The sequence below is a fragment of the Anser brachyrhynchus genome (assembly GCF_964034855.1).
Source record: "Anser brachyrhynchus genome assembly, chromosome: 5".
Classification (NCBI taxonomy): domain Eukaryota; kingdom Metazoa; phylum Chordata; class Aves; order Anseriformes; family Anatidae; genus Anser; species Anser brachyrhynchus.
In genome coordinates this window covers 6,586,226-6,600,741 of record NC_137699.1, presented here as the reverse complement: position 1 = coordinate 6,600,741, position 14,516 = coordinate 6,586,226, and the positions used below count along the sequence as shown (strand labels likewise).

General features: G+C 44.4%; 1 protein-coding gene across 5 annotated transcripts in view; it reads left to right on the top strand.

Moving 5' to 3' along the window:
• SPON1 (spondin 1) overlaps positions 1-14,516 on the top strand; it is a 330,516-nt gene that overhangs the window by 134,588 nt on the left and 181,412 nt on the right. The window contains exon 1 of one of the 5 annotated variants that reach the window (XM_080592280.1): positions 10,475-10,852. The exons of the other annotated variants lie outside the window; for them this stretch is intronic. Coding sequence (XP_080448406.1) covers positions 10,630-10,852 — 223 coding nt within the window. The 5' untranslated portion in view covers positions 10,475-10,629. Of the gene's footprint in view, positions 1-10,474; positions 10,853-14,516 lie in introns of those variants that run through there. 5 annotated transcript variants of the gene reach the window in all.

Sequence of the window (14,516 nt, the reverse complement as noted above, 5' to 3'; positions counted from 1 at the left end):
GCAATTTTTTTTTTTAATGACTGTATTTTTTTTTTCCTTAACTTTCTTTTTGGCCATCGTAGTTCACAGTTCTTGAAGACTTTGCTGAAGGGACTGAACCTGTTCTGAGTGCGCTAGCTGCAGCTATTACAATGAGGTCATACATTTATTTTATGATGTTACTGTGAGGCGTGGTACTTCACAAATTCTGTGTGAGATCTTCTGTGCTTCCTTTTCTTGTGTTATGGAAACATAAGATAATCTTGACACAAACATTGCTCAGTTTTACAATCTTTCCCTGTGTTGTGGTTTATGTATGCCATTGCTTTCTGTCCCAGTATAAGAGTTTATCAGCTGGAGATCCTCTTAGTGAACAGCACATTCTTCAAGAATACCCGTTAATTACTTAGTAAATTTTATAATAGCATCTAAAATGACAATTTTAGAGATGAGAACAGGAGGGTTTGAAAACACAGTAGGGGTGTAAAGTAAAACTTTTATTAATAGATGTGTTATCAAAGTGAATGAGAGAAATGATAACAAGTAGGTAATGTTGAAAGGGTGAATGGAGCATGCAGCAGATGGGAAAGTTTACTGTAAAAGATGGGGGAATAACTACCACAGTTGTGGTACAGCTGAGGGAGGATCAGATGGGCACAATGGAAATCAAATATTAACACAAATATTAACACACAGTGTTCAGGAGGCACTTGGATAACAACCTCAATAATATGCTTGAACTTGTGGTTTGCCCTGAAGTGGTCATGCAGTTGGACATGGTGATCTTTGTAGGGCCCTTCCAGCTGAACTATTGTATTTCAAATGAAACGTTCATCTCAGGATGAACTGGAGCTTCTCAAATTTATTTTGTGTCTGTTATGAATTAAATGGAAAAAAAATGGATCAGGAAGAAATACGCTCAAGATCAGATAAACAGCAACTGCATGGTAGTCTAGTTTTAAAGCTTCTTTCAAAATATTGGAGAATGTTTTTGGCTTCTGATGTTTGTGAGATGTTATAGTTTTGTTTTTTTTTAGCTGTTCTGTACTAAAAACATCTATAGTCTCGCTGCCTAAAATTGCAGGGGACTGAACTTAACGATCAAGTAGTTCTCACCAGTTATATGTCCTTCTCGTGGCACAGCTCATCAAGTTTATGGCTTTGCATTATTCAGTCTGTGGCATTATTTTCTGTCAGGTAAATGAAGACTGATTTCCTCAAGTGTTCCTGAAGTTCTTGAGTGCATAGTCAATGTGAAAGCTTAACCAGTTCCATTTTGAGTTTTCTTGTGGGAGCTGGAACTTTTCTGAAGGTGTGCTACTGCCCATAGAGACCTTTGTGTTCCCTTGCTTTTTCCAACTTATGCTTTGCAATCATCAAGTCTGCTTTTCCTGTGCTGTTTATGTCTTCAGATTTCTGAAGATTGCAACCTGATCTAGTGGATGGCATCCCTGCCCATGGCAGGGGGTTGGAACTAGGTGATCTTTAAGGTCCCTTATAACCCAAGCAATTCATTGAAACTCCTTCCTATACTACCAGTTGTTTGCTATCGCTATTGCCTTCATTGTGCATTCTGCCATTCCAACTTGCAGTGCTTAGAACTGTCCTCTCTAGAGTTCTTTCTCCACGCTGAAAGAAATCTATCCAGGTTAGGAGGATGAAAAGCAGGTTAGCTCTATTTGTTAAGGTGGTACTTACAATATAAGTTGAAAAAAACAATGAATTACTCAGCGTCTGTCACCAAAGAAACAAATCTCCAAACAGAGTGCTATCTACAGTGTCCAAATTTTCTCTTATGATTGATATCTATGTATGTAATCAAATTTATTTCTTTACACTGTTGTCTTACTGCAGCAGTGGTCAAATTTGTCTTTACACTGTTGTCTTACTGCAGCAGTGGCTAATATGGTACTTCATCAGATGTCTAAGAAAGAATTAATGGATGCAAATAACTACCATAATTATCTAAACTCCAGTAACTTTATGTATTCACTTTTTCTATACTTTGTTACAACTTGGACTGGGATATATATATATTAAAAAAGATGATCTAATCAGCTAAAAAAAAATACCAACGCCAGCACTGCCTCCCTTTTTTTGTAGTTGTCTCAAGAACTTGGTTACTTTTCCCTGTGTCCATTGGAAAGCTATACATAATCTGAAGGCCTTTGTTAACTTACAGTCAATACTGTAAGTAGTTTATAGCAATACTAAATAACATAGGTTTAAAATATATATATATATATATATATTTTACTAACAGCAGAAAAGTTTTGTTAAAAAAGGTATCAATATAAAACCAGTATCTTTGGACACTTATGACCTAGCCTTGACTTTCGTGTCTAGTAGTGCACAAAAATAGCAATAATCATAATTTAAAAGGGGATAGGTACTAAATATGATGTTATGGGATATTTTGCTTTGGACAAGAGAAGGCAGGAAATCTAGTAGTCCAATAAATCCCTACCAGACTGCTGGCGTGATTGAGAGAAGGAGGAAGGGAGGAGACACGGATTTCATAAATGTGTTTGATACTAGGCTTTTTGAGGGTGGGGTTAGATTTGTTTACATATCTTAGTGTTGGAAATTTCTCTTAATAATTCTTGTGATTCACACAGAAGTATTGCAAATGGATCTGTCGGCTTACAGAGCTGAAGCCTGGAGACTGGTAGACTTCATTGACAGCTCAGCTAAAAGATGTGACCCGTGCCACTGATTCTGAAATACTAATTTGTTGGTCAATTGCTTGCCATCATTGCACTTGTAGTTACTAACGGTTTGCTTCTCAAAGAAAGTGATCTACTCTCCCAATGCACCTGGGGATCCTCTTGGGGGACATCTGTAAAGGACAAAATACCCAGCTGCTATTTTTCAACATTCCCCAGGAAACAATCTCTCTGTCTTTTGATATCTCTGTTTTTATCATCAAGGTAAACTTGCAAAATATTTTCCAAAGCTGAGCCTGCAAACTCAGACGTAGCACTCTATGGGGCAGTAAAAACCAGTAGCTCAGTAGAGACATTGGTTTATGGCGCACTTTGGTATTTCTTTCCCACACTAACTTCTGTTTATACTGTAGGCTATAAAATGATGTTTTTTTTCCTACCTACTTATCACCCTCCTTCTTTCTGCCTCCTCCTTTTCACGTTCTCTTTCCTTCACACTTACCAATTTCTCTTCTTCACAGAGACTGCCTAGTGAATGGGTAGCTAACTAAACTTTGAGAAATTGTTGTGAACATGTATTTAGCTTTGAAATATGATTTTATTTTTTTTTTCCAGACCTGCAGAAGGGCTGGTATGCTTGCAAGCATGTCCAGTTTTTTCAAGTATACCAGCTGGTCTGGCAAAAGGTATTTCCTCCTCCCACAAACCTTGTTTGGCACTACCAGCTTGCAATTTTAACCTCGTATGCTGACAATTAAAATAAGATGGCGTCCACAGAGCGTGCAATGAAACACATTGATAGCATAGTACCTTTACCTAGTTGGTCTTCTATGTATTTACCAATTAAGAAATGTTAATGTTTAACATGTTTTTTTATATGTATGAATATACATATTTGAAAAATTTTCATATACATATTCTTTACTCACTGGGTGTCAGACAGTTTAGATTCCTATCTAAATTGCTGCAAAATGTCCTTTGATACAAAAAAAAAAAAAAAGAAATGGCTCTGTAAACCTTTGAAAGATTTCCCTAGGCTCCTTTAATACTTGAACTATGAGTCAGAGGTTTAAGAAACAGTGTTGAAAAACTGCTGTTTCTTCCTGATACCTCCAAGTGCAAAATCCCTGTGTAGAGATCATGTGGATAGTGACTATCTGCTCTTCATCTGAAGTCCTAGTGACCCACAGGAATATCTGGCAATACTTGACATAATCATGAGTTGCACAAATACAGGGAAAGAAGACTTTCTGAAAATCTGTGGGTGACCAAAACCTGTTTTGAAACCATGTTCTAATACTTGTAGAGCTTTAACCGTTTAATGCAGTAATAATACATAGAACTAGCCATTGTTAGGTTGTGCTTCCTGTCTGTGGATCTTGGTGCTTTGCAGAGAGATTAATCTGCTGCCCTGATAGGGAACTGAGCTCCCGAGATGCAGTGAGCCCAGGTTCAGCCCAGCTGTTGAGTGGCAAAATGAATCCTGAATTGCAAGTCTCTGCTCTCAGTCCCACCCTTGCAGCGTGGCCACAGGCTCTCCTCTGTCTTTGTTTCTGGCACCTTATGAACACCACCACCCTGAGAATTCATTCTACTTCCAAATATTCAGTATTCAACCCAGTGCAAATTGAAGTTGCTGATTTGGATTTCCAGGGAAAAAAGGTTTTGTAACGGATGTGCCACTAGTCTGTAAGCTGCAGTGGCGTTGCAGTTGACGATCAGAGGTTCAAGTAAACCTGCCATCTAATAACGGATGAAAAAAACACACATCAGTCCAACAAGTTACAGTAAATATTTTCTTTAAAAGGAAGAACTGAGTCCAACAGGAGAACATAGACAAAACAAACTCATAGCAAGTAGCAGGAAGTTGTTGTAAAAAGCTTGCTTTGGGAGATGATGCTATTTTGCAAACATACTGGTGTGCTTGAATTGTAGTGTCAGCCTGCAAATGTGTCAGTGAGTTAACTGGTGGCATCACCTTATTTATTTTTTATTCTGTTGTCTTCTGTCTTTATTCATGATCAGTACCAGAAATCACAAATAAGTTTTTCCTCTCTCTATCTCTTTTGTGTGTGTGCGTGTTTTTGACAAAGATGTAATTCTTGGTTTTGGTCTTTTGTTGAATTGAAAGTTGATTGAAGCTTTAATCACTATATCACTATAAAAATGCTGGAGGATTGGTTGAATAAATGTTAGGCAGGCATAGAGCTTGGTGATCGTTTTTATACATGATTTGTCCAGATATAAACCAATCATTTTCTTTTACTGCATAAGTTGTCTTTTATATTCTTCCTGAAAACATGTGCAGCCTGGGAATTGGTCAGAAAAGGAGTTTCTATCTATGCAACATTGAATTGCATTAATATTTGCCCTGAATTTTTTTTGCTAGCAACACTGAAAGTTCCTTACAACTTTAAGAGTTCAGCTCCTGCAGAAACAGGAGCTTTATCATGTGCCTCAGAGGAATAAAAATGCAGGGTGAACGTGTCAGAGCAATAGCCAATCTATAGGTGTTGAGCAACTGAAGAACTAAAATATGGTGATAAGAAACCACTGCATAGCTAACTCTAAATAGTGAAGCTGCTGAAAAGCTTAATTCAGTTTTATTGTTTTCTTTAGTATTTTAGCCAGTTTGGTCAAGTTAAAGGCACTGAAGTCAAGGCTGAGAACAGCAAACATGTAAAAGCCATGAGACGTGGCTGAATAAACCAAGACACTGAATTTTGGGTTGGGATTCAGGTTCCAAATTAACACAGACTTTTGCGTATTTCTTGTTTTGTGGCTTAGTTTGGAAAGAGCATAGATAAACTTAGTCTCTTTTCTTTTTTTAAGCAGGGTCATGCCAAAGTGCCCCTGGACACTGTGGTGGTGGGGCCGCAGCGGTGGGCGGAGGCGGTGGCGAGGACCACGGGACATGTTCTCTGCTCCTCGTGGCAGCGGGGTAGTGCTGAACACGGAGCTCCCAAGCAGCAATATGTGAGGGGGTGGCGGTCAGGTGTAGCTGGAAGAGATGCGGTCTGAAAATTGTTGGTGCTCCAGGTTTGCAGCAATAAACTTCCTTAGGGGTAAATGAAGCTGCGTGTTGGGTTTGCAGAACCTGTTTCTGTTTAGCTTACTCTTGGGAGTTCTCTGGGATTCCCAAGATAGCTCTTGAGACTCATTGTGTGGGAAAAAGGAAGAGATTTTTAAGAACATATTTACTGTCTGGTATTGGAAGGAATCCTGAGTTTAAATATTCCAAGAAGCCTGGGTCTTGCTGTAGCAAACCTCCCCAAAATAGCCAGTGTGGAGGATGAGTTTCTGTCAACATTTAATCTCGAAAGGTCCATTCAAAAGCAGCTTTGTTTTAAATCCTGTTCTGCCTGTGTTACCAAGGTGCTAGCAAGACTTTTCTAGCTCTTTTGCAGTCCCAGTGCAATTTCAAACACACGTGTTGTCCCCCAGTTTTTGCTGCAGTTAAGTCCAAAGGAAGCCTTAACTGTGCTTTTCTCTCTCTCTCTCCCTTTCTCTCAGCATTGCAGTGTTTCTCTAACAATATATATGATGCTATTCTCATCATGTCAGGACCCAAATATTTCTATGAAATGTATTAGAAATTGTATTGTCAGTGTAAAAATATGCTGCTGACATGCACGGCTAAACAGGCAAATGTAATTGAGCTACTGGGAAGTTTAATATTGGAGAGGCATTGTATTGACTGACAGTAGTATAAATGGTGAACAGACCTCTGCAAACATTTGCTGTCATTACTCTTCACTTCGTGGATTCCTAGGAGAAAGGAAGTTGAGAACAGTGCCACAGAGCTGTAAGAAATCATCTTAAGTGTCTCCCAAGCCATTTTCTTTGTCTAATAGGATAACAGATTTCTCCAGATCTCTTTCTAAACAGGCTTCTAAGACAGCACGGACCAGTCGGTATTAGAAAAGCCCTATTCTTGCTGTAAACAGAGGGGAATTTTAGTAGCAACAGGAATATTCTTCCATCTAAACTAATAGAGGAAGATTCCATTTTGTTCAAGAAAAAACGAATGTGGCTGCTGGAGGGGGAAGAGATGGAAATGCAAATGAGGCTAATTGATCTATATTAAGACAAAGATCTGAAAATGGGATAGGGGTATTTGAGATTGCAATCCTCAAATTCCCTGCTTACGCTCCTAGTCACCGAAGATTTTACTGCACATTGTTTTGCAGTGTTACTTGCTAGTCATCTGATGCACTCTTCTTTTGCCAGAGCAGCAGCATCCTCTGTCCTGATAGTAATGAGCAACCAACATCTGTCTCGGAGGAAAGGGTCTTTTGGGGGCTGTCATCAACCTATGTGTCCTAATTTGGTGGCAGCGTTCAGAATGCACTTACTGAAAACTTCCAGCATTAGCTGAGCACCTAAACAGCTATTGATCCCAATGTAATTAACGTCTTCTGAGGAAGAAATGGCACCCCAGATGTCAGTCTCCAGGAAATGCATGTAATTGATAGGGCACACTCGCTTTCCCTTCTCTCTGGCCATTCATTTGATCTTTGGTTCAAATTTAGAAATCTGACATTTCCATGAGGGACTTGCTCAGAAGGCTTATAACTTCATGGTGAGAAGCTTCCTGACAGGTTAGACACGAGGCTTTGAACAGTTGCAAGCCAAGCACAGAATTGAAACCTGTGTCTCTAATACCCTAATTGAATACTATAATTACCAGCGCTTGTGTAAAAGAGGAGGCATCACTCTTGTCAGTCAACTTTTGAAAGACTTATTCCTTTGTTGTTATCACTATATACGGGTGAATCCTACTGCCCAGTAAGGCTATCAAGCAGCCGATGACCAAGATATTTAAGGTACCTGTCACCCTGATGGTTTTAACTGGCTAGTTTTGGAGGCTCTCTGAACAGACTCCTGTGAGGGGTACAGTAGTTTTGCAATCAGTATAGACATTGACCTGAGGCTCTTTTACTTCGGGTACTAGGGGCTTTAAAGTCAAGCGTTGCATAGACAGCTATTACATTGCACATCTCGCCTTGCGCATACTTCCTGAGACTTTGCATAGCTATTTGAAAGCATAGAAGCAGAAGGTGGGGAATAAAGAAAATTTAAAACACCACCTACGATATCTTCCAGTCAATGCAGGGATGTTCTGCAGTAGTTAGTGCAGTCCTCTAAAATCTCATTTTAAAATGAGCTTCTTATCAGAAGCAGCAAAAGGTATGAAAGATGGCAGCTCTTGTGTTTTTGTTTGTTAGGAAAGCCTGCTGTTGGGGCGGGGGGCGGAGGGAAGGAGCTTTCTCCAACCATAACGGCTCCATCAAATGCGATATTACCCCAGTAATGATTGTTATGCCTAACAGTCATGAACAGCAACTTTATTCATCCCAGAAAGTACACAAAGAAAAGCAGCACTGCAGTCTCTAAGATACGAAGCTTTCTCTGTTAAATTTGCCATGGATGGTCGGATTCATCAGTTTGCATGTGTCTTTGACTGGTACATCATGCTGGATGCTTTAGGCAAACACACACTAATTAGTAGAACAAATAGAAAACCCTGAGGATGCCCGTGCTTAATGACATCGCCCATATTCTAAAAACGTCTCGACAACAAATTACTCATTTCATGGCTGTAGGCAGTGCAAGTTAATTTATCTGTATCAGTTGCTAAGTTGAAGCATTCCCTCTTAACAAGACACTGTATTGTACCTTTCCAGGAAACTTTCCAATGCTTTAGCTTTTAAACCAAATAAAAAAAAGTCAGAAGAGACAGGTCAGACCAATTCAGGGAGGAAAAAAAGTAATAGATACAGGATGTGTTGTAAGATGAAGAGTTAATAGGTGCTGATGAATTAGTTAACCATTAGTTTGATACTATGTAAAAACAAAAAAGCTGTGGAGGTGACTTGAAATCATTGGAGGAGCTGCGAGTTAGAGCCCAGAACTCTGGCTCCAAACAGAAGTGGATTGTGCAGGAATGTGTGCGGTTCCTGCTGTGAATGCTTCAGTCAGGTAATTGCTTTTCAATCAATCTCAGCAAAAGAAATGAGAAGCCAAGGATTGAGAATGAAGCAAATTAGCAGGTGTCTTATGCCAGTATGGTTTTAGTTGTCTTGTCAGTTTCAGTTGCATATTGGTTTGGTTTTGTTAACTGATAAAGTTGACTGAGGAACGTGGCTAAAGCGGACCTAGTTCTCGTAAAACGAGTGAGCTGAATATAGCCGTCAAACGATACCCAGGAGCCTGTGGCATTGCTGAACTTAGTCAGTTAATTATCTAAATGGACGTGAGTCTTGGGAAGCATGCAACTAAATAGCCTGCGTAACCAAGCGAACTGAAAGCGTCAGTAGCAAAAGCAGCCAATATTGTTGCTCTGAAGGCGATGGGTGAAGTTGCCCTTGTACTGGTGGGTTGGGCATGAGAGGACAGCGAAGGGAAAGGGTTGAGTGGGGGCAGACAACCCGGCAGATTACATGGGAAAGCCAAGATTGCTGTTTCTGTCTCATTCAAAGTGATGAGAGGAGCAGAAAAAGAAACTTGTGCTGGAAAGACCCTTTATCCTCCTTCCTCCTGTAGTCGAACCCTTCTCTCAGCGGTGGAGATCTCAGCTGTCGGCCTGGCTCTGCAAGGGGGCTGCCAGAAGCAATGTAGGTGGTACCAGGGCTGCCCTGGTGGGAGCCTAAGCACGTGTGCCTGCTGGTAAGGCTTGGCTGCTGTCATTCAGTGCACTTACAGGAGTTTTGGCTGCCACTGCTTCACAAGCACGTGGACGGACGCTGTCAATAAATCTGTATTTGCAGTGAAAACTAAAATCTCATCCAGCTCTTAACATTGAGCATGTGTTTTGAGGCTGTGCTGGTTTATATTCTTTACAAATATGTAACATAAAGGCTTACCCTATAGAGGAGCTTGCAGTAGCAAGCTCTTAAAGTAAAACATTCAGCACCTCGCACAGACCTTGATGGAGAAATGCCTGTATTTGGACAACAGCACTAAGCTGTTGCCAACCAACGTCCAAAGGTGAGTTTGGAACCCAGCTAATTACGGTCTGCTCCTCGTAGGGGCAGGGAGGGCTTCAGGCTGCTCCCTCTTTCCCACGCCTCTTGGAAGTTGTGCCCGGTCGTGTTCACGGTCATTGATCCGCTTCAGCCTCGTCTGAGGGAAAGCGGTCGGGGCTGGGCAGGGCTCCGTGCCCTCCCGTACAGCCGGCAGCCTCAAGCGCCCGCTCAGGTCCTCAGCTCGGACCCGCCTTTCAGCCTTTCCCCTCCGCCGGCCGTGCAGCGGAGGGAGCGAGAGAAGGGCAGCCCTCGGGCCTCACCGCACGCCGGGGGGGGACCCTAGGGGGGCCTAGGTTCACCCTGCTCCCCGCTGCTGTGAACTTTTGGGGGCTCCAGGCAAGCCCCTCGGCGTCCTTGCGCTGCGTGAAGCGGGAGTCGCGCTCCCGTCTGGCCCTGGGTGGGTGTGGGGGCTTTCCCACGCTCCGGGGGGGGCTGCTCCGGGGCTGCCGTGCGGTGCGGCCGGGCCGAGCCGTGCCGGGCCGAGCCGTGCCCGGGCGCCCCGGGGCTGCTCCCCGCCGAGCCGGCGGCTCTCCTGCTCCTTCCGCGCCCCTTCAGGCGGTGCCGTTCGCGATGTGCCCCGGCTCGGAGGAAGGCGAGGGCCGGGGGCTGCGGCCGGGACCGTCCCCGGGTCCCTCTCTCCCCCCGCTACCCGCGGTGCGCGCTGCCCGGCTGCGGCTGCAGCGGCCCCGCGGGCGGGCACCACCCCGCCGCCAGCCCCGCGCCGGGGTCTGGGCAGCGTTAGGCTTCCCTCCTCCCCTCCCTCCCCGCCTCCCTTCTCCTCCCCTCTCCTCCGGCTCTGCCCTCCCCGCCTTCCCCTCCCTCTCCCCGCAGCCGCCGAGCCCGGTCCCTGCGCGCCCGCAGCCTCCTGCTGGGGGCCGCCGCCGGCTGGCGCTGCCCGAGCCGTGCCGAGCCGAGCCGAGCCGTCCCGGGGGCAGAAGTTGTGCGGAGCGCCCAGGATGGGAGCCCGGCTGCAGCCCCTGGCCCTGCGGCTGCTGGCGCTGACGGTCCCCTTGGTGGCGAAGGGGTTCTCGGACGAAACCCTGGAGAAAGCCGCGAAATCCGAGGGATACTGCAGCCGGATCCTGCGAGCCCAAGGCACCAGGAGGGAAGGGTACAATGAATTTAGCCTCAGGGTGGAGGGCGATCCAGAATTTTACAAGCCTGGGAACAGTTACCGGGGTAAGTTGGCCGTCCTTTCCTTCCGACAGCAGCAGCGCGGTCAGGACAAGTGTCCCCGAAACTACAACGGGGCTCTCTCTGCATGTCACCTCCCTATCCCTTCTGGAGCGTGTATGTGACTGTGTGGGTTAAGGCAGGGTAACGTGCTCCCACGCATTACTTTATCGGGGATGCTTTCATGACAAGTGAGAGCGAGTTGGATTTCACGGTGTCACTTCACTCTTAAACACGAACTCAGTATTAAGAGGATTTTCCTTTCTTTTATGAATTCTCTCTGCCGGCTCAGCTCAACGTTACAAGTTGACGTGACACAAAACGCACTCACTCTTCCCTCTTTTACCTCCTTCTGTAGGATTGCTTCCTACCCCTTTAAACGTAGCACAGGGAGTAGAAGCTTCAGCATCCAGCAGAAAGGAGAGGAAACTCGGAGCTAGTTGGTCTTGCCCTGAGATATGAATGTTAATATAATGAGTTAGCATATGGGCAAACAGTGATGCAGCATGCTGCCAACTTCCCACATTTTGCACTTCTGTTTACCCCCCCCCCCCCTTTTTTTTTCCTGGGGAAAAGAACAGATGGCTCAAACAGGAAAGAGCCAGAGGAGATGGTGCTAATGACCACTGTAAATAAGAGATGGAGGCATTCAGTCTCTGCCGAACATTTCACATACAATCCTTGAAATTAACTTCCAAAACACTCTTCAGCATCTTTATCTATTAATTAGAAAAAGGCAGTTTTTGGTCACTTTTCCTGCCTCACTACACAATCCCTTTGGAAACAAACCTTTATGGAATACGCTGTCAACTTTGTATTTTAAAAGTACTTTGAAAATAAATTGGTCTTTTTTTTAAATTTTTATTTTATGTACTTTACCCCATCTCTTTTATAGGCAAAATGAATGGGTTCTTTGGGAAATCATCACTTTGGAAAACCAATTGTAAGAGTTTCTTCTAAGTATTTCTCCTGACCTTCCTTGGAGTCAGTGTAAAGAACAAGGTTTTCCCATTGCACGAACATGGGAGTCTTAGGACAGATGGGAAGAAAAAAAAGTCTACACATCCTGTTCTCTTAAAGAATGGGAAAAAATATCTGCTGCATTGATTAACCTGTTTTGAGTACCAGGCTGTAACTTTGTGGGATTTGTGATAAAGTTTTTTCTCAATAACTGACATTTAAATGTGGTGTGAGGAAATGTGCATTTCCCATCAGTCAGTTAACCGTTCCAGACATTAGGATTAGTACCTGGAGTCTGAAAGATTCCATGTTGCACGTCTACCAAGCAGGATAAAGAGAAGTAAGTGTCAAGTTCCTCGACAGTGACAGATATGTGAATGTTCTTCAGAAGTTTGGGAATTTACTTCTGTGAAAGTATTACTGGATATTTAGAGGCACCTGCCAAAGAAGTTTCTATTACATGGAAATGTAGGGGCAAAGAAAGCCCTGAATGGATTAGAATTAATTTTGTGGACATACTAGATCTTGATGTTAGGAGCTCAATCAATAATCACATTAGCATATTGTAATATCTTAGAAATGAGAAAATTACAGCTAATAATAAAAATTGAAAATGTAGATCAAAACACATGGTTTTGATATTTAAGCTTATGTGCCACCTGAATACTTTATTCTGAATGGTCCTTTAAGGACACTTTGTGGAGGGTTGGAAGAACATAAGTAAATGTTACCCTAACATACATTATCCGTGACAATAGATAAAACTAGCAGCACTGTGGAATGTTTTTAAGAGCTCATTTTTGAAGGAAATTCTGTGGAACAACTGGAACTATGCTACTGTTTTATACAAAGGTTAGAAAATCTAACTAACAATTAAAAATGTGGGATTATAGCACATCTGTGGGGGTTTTAGCTGTAAATTGCTAGATGGACTACACTGCAGAGGATTTGCACAACCTCAGTTGAGTTGGAGCCAAATATGCCTGTTTCCATGGCCCCTGTCTCATTTAATTCAATCTGGATCCTTGGCACATTTCCTAGTGGGCTCCTGGAATAAACTAGTATTTATGCAAGGTGGATAACGCAGGAACTCACTCTACATACAAATCCAGTACGCCACTAACCCGATGGTGTGGAGGCATCCAGCTACGTTTGTTACTCCGGATCGCTGCTCGACGTGCCTTCCGCCTCAGGCCTTGGAGCTGCGGTGACTGGAGGAAGTGCTGCAGCGCTCCAGTGGTGTGGCAGTCAGAAGACTGCAGTTCACAGCCACCCTTTGTCTTTGGGAAAACTTCCTCCAGTTGCTCACCTTTAGATCAACAGGGATCTGTTTGGGTGTATAGAAGTTGTGCTTTCCATCTCAATGGAGTACTAATAGAGGAAAATGGCCCTGAGCACTGAATAATCTCTTTGAATGTGTATGCATTTCCCCCGGCAGCAGTAAATAAATATAAAAAAGGACACGTTCTCCCATATCTGACAACGAAGAAGAATGAGGAAGCAGGGCTGAGCAGCCATCCTTATTTCCTCCCTCACGTGCGATGCAGGAGCAATGGCTCTGGGCCTTGTGGTTCCCCCAAGGGAGGTGGCATGAAAAGTTTCTGACATCTTATTTGGGGCTCTTGGGGCCGTGGCCTTTCTTCGCCTGGTCCTTCAGCCTGCAATGTCACTTCCTCCCCTGGGGAGCAGACAGAGAAACGTGTGTGGGGAGCTGGTCTTCCACTGGTACCAGGCTTGTCTGTGGGCACACCGCCCTGGGGCATGGTCCCCTCTCCCTGCTGCTCAGCTTGGGCCCAAGGTAGCTGCTCTCCTTTCCTCCAAGAGGAAGGCACAGACAGGCCTGAAGTTTAATTCAGTGTTACTGGGTAATTGTCCTTGAAACTAATCAGTCTTAGCTCTATTGATTTGTAGATTGTTAATTTTGCATGAGCTTTCCAGGAAGAATGAGTTAGGTTTCAACCTGTTAAAAAAATACACGAAGTAGCCTGTAAGAAAGGTAGCAGTACATCCATTTGACGTGCTAACACGCAGTGCGTGGTTTTTGCCGTGATATCCTGGAACTGGTGTGCTGATGAGGAGGGTGAGGATGCGACTTGTGCAGTCCCTCGCTGCAGCGCTTAGGTAGCGCCGTCCTTCTTCGTGCCCCTGTTCCCAACAGTCTGCACTCCCACGTCTGCCAAGGCCAAGCTGAGCTGATGCTGCGCACTCCCTTTGTGGCCGGTTCGGGACTTCTCTTCCGAGGAACGCTGAATCTTTTGAATTTCTTTCTTCTGCCCGATGTGCAAGCGCTCTTGCCTGTGATGTACAAGGGAGCCCTCGTTCTGTACCTATCTCAGCATTTCCCCTGTATCACCAGTTCCGGACAGAAGCAGACATAAAAGCGTAGCTGTCGGTACTTGCGCAGGGCGGACGCAGGATGTGCAGCAGCCTAGGACGGAGTCAGGCAGCCTTCTTGCCCCGGAGCCATGGAGCTGCCGCTTTGATCCCCCCTTCAGCTGGGGACCCCGGGGCAGCAGGAGGGCCGGGGAGCTGCGTGAGAGAGCCGCCTCGCGAGGTGCTTAGGGGTTTGCCGGAGGGGATGGAAACAGACGAAAGAACCTGTTGGTACGTAGCCGTCCTTTGAAAGGGAGATCCTGAACTTGGAGCCTTGCGCTGAGACCGAGCTGCTGTTTCCGGGAAGCGCCGGGTGAGCGCTAATTGCCGCCGGGTG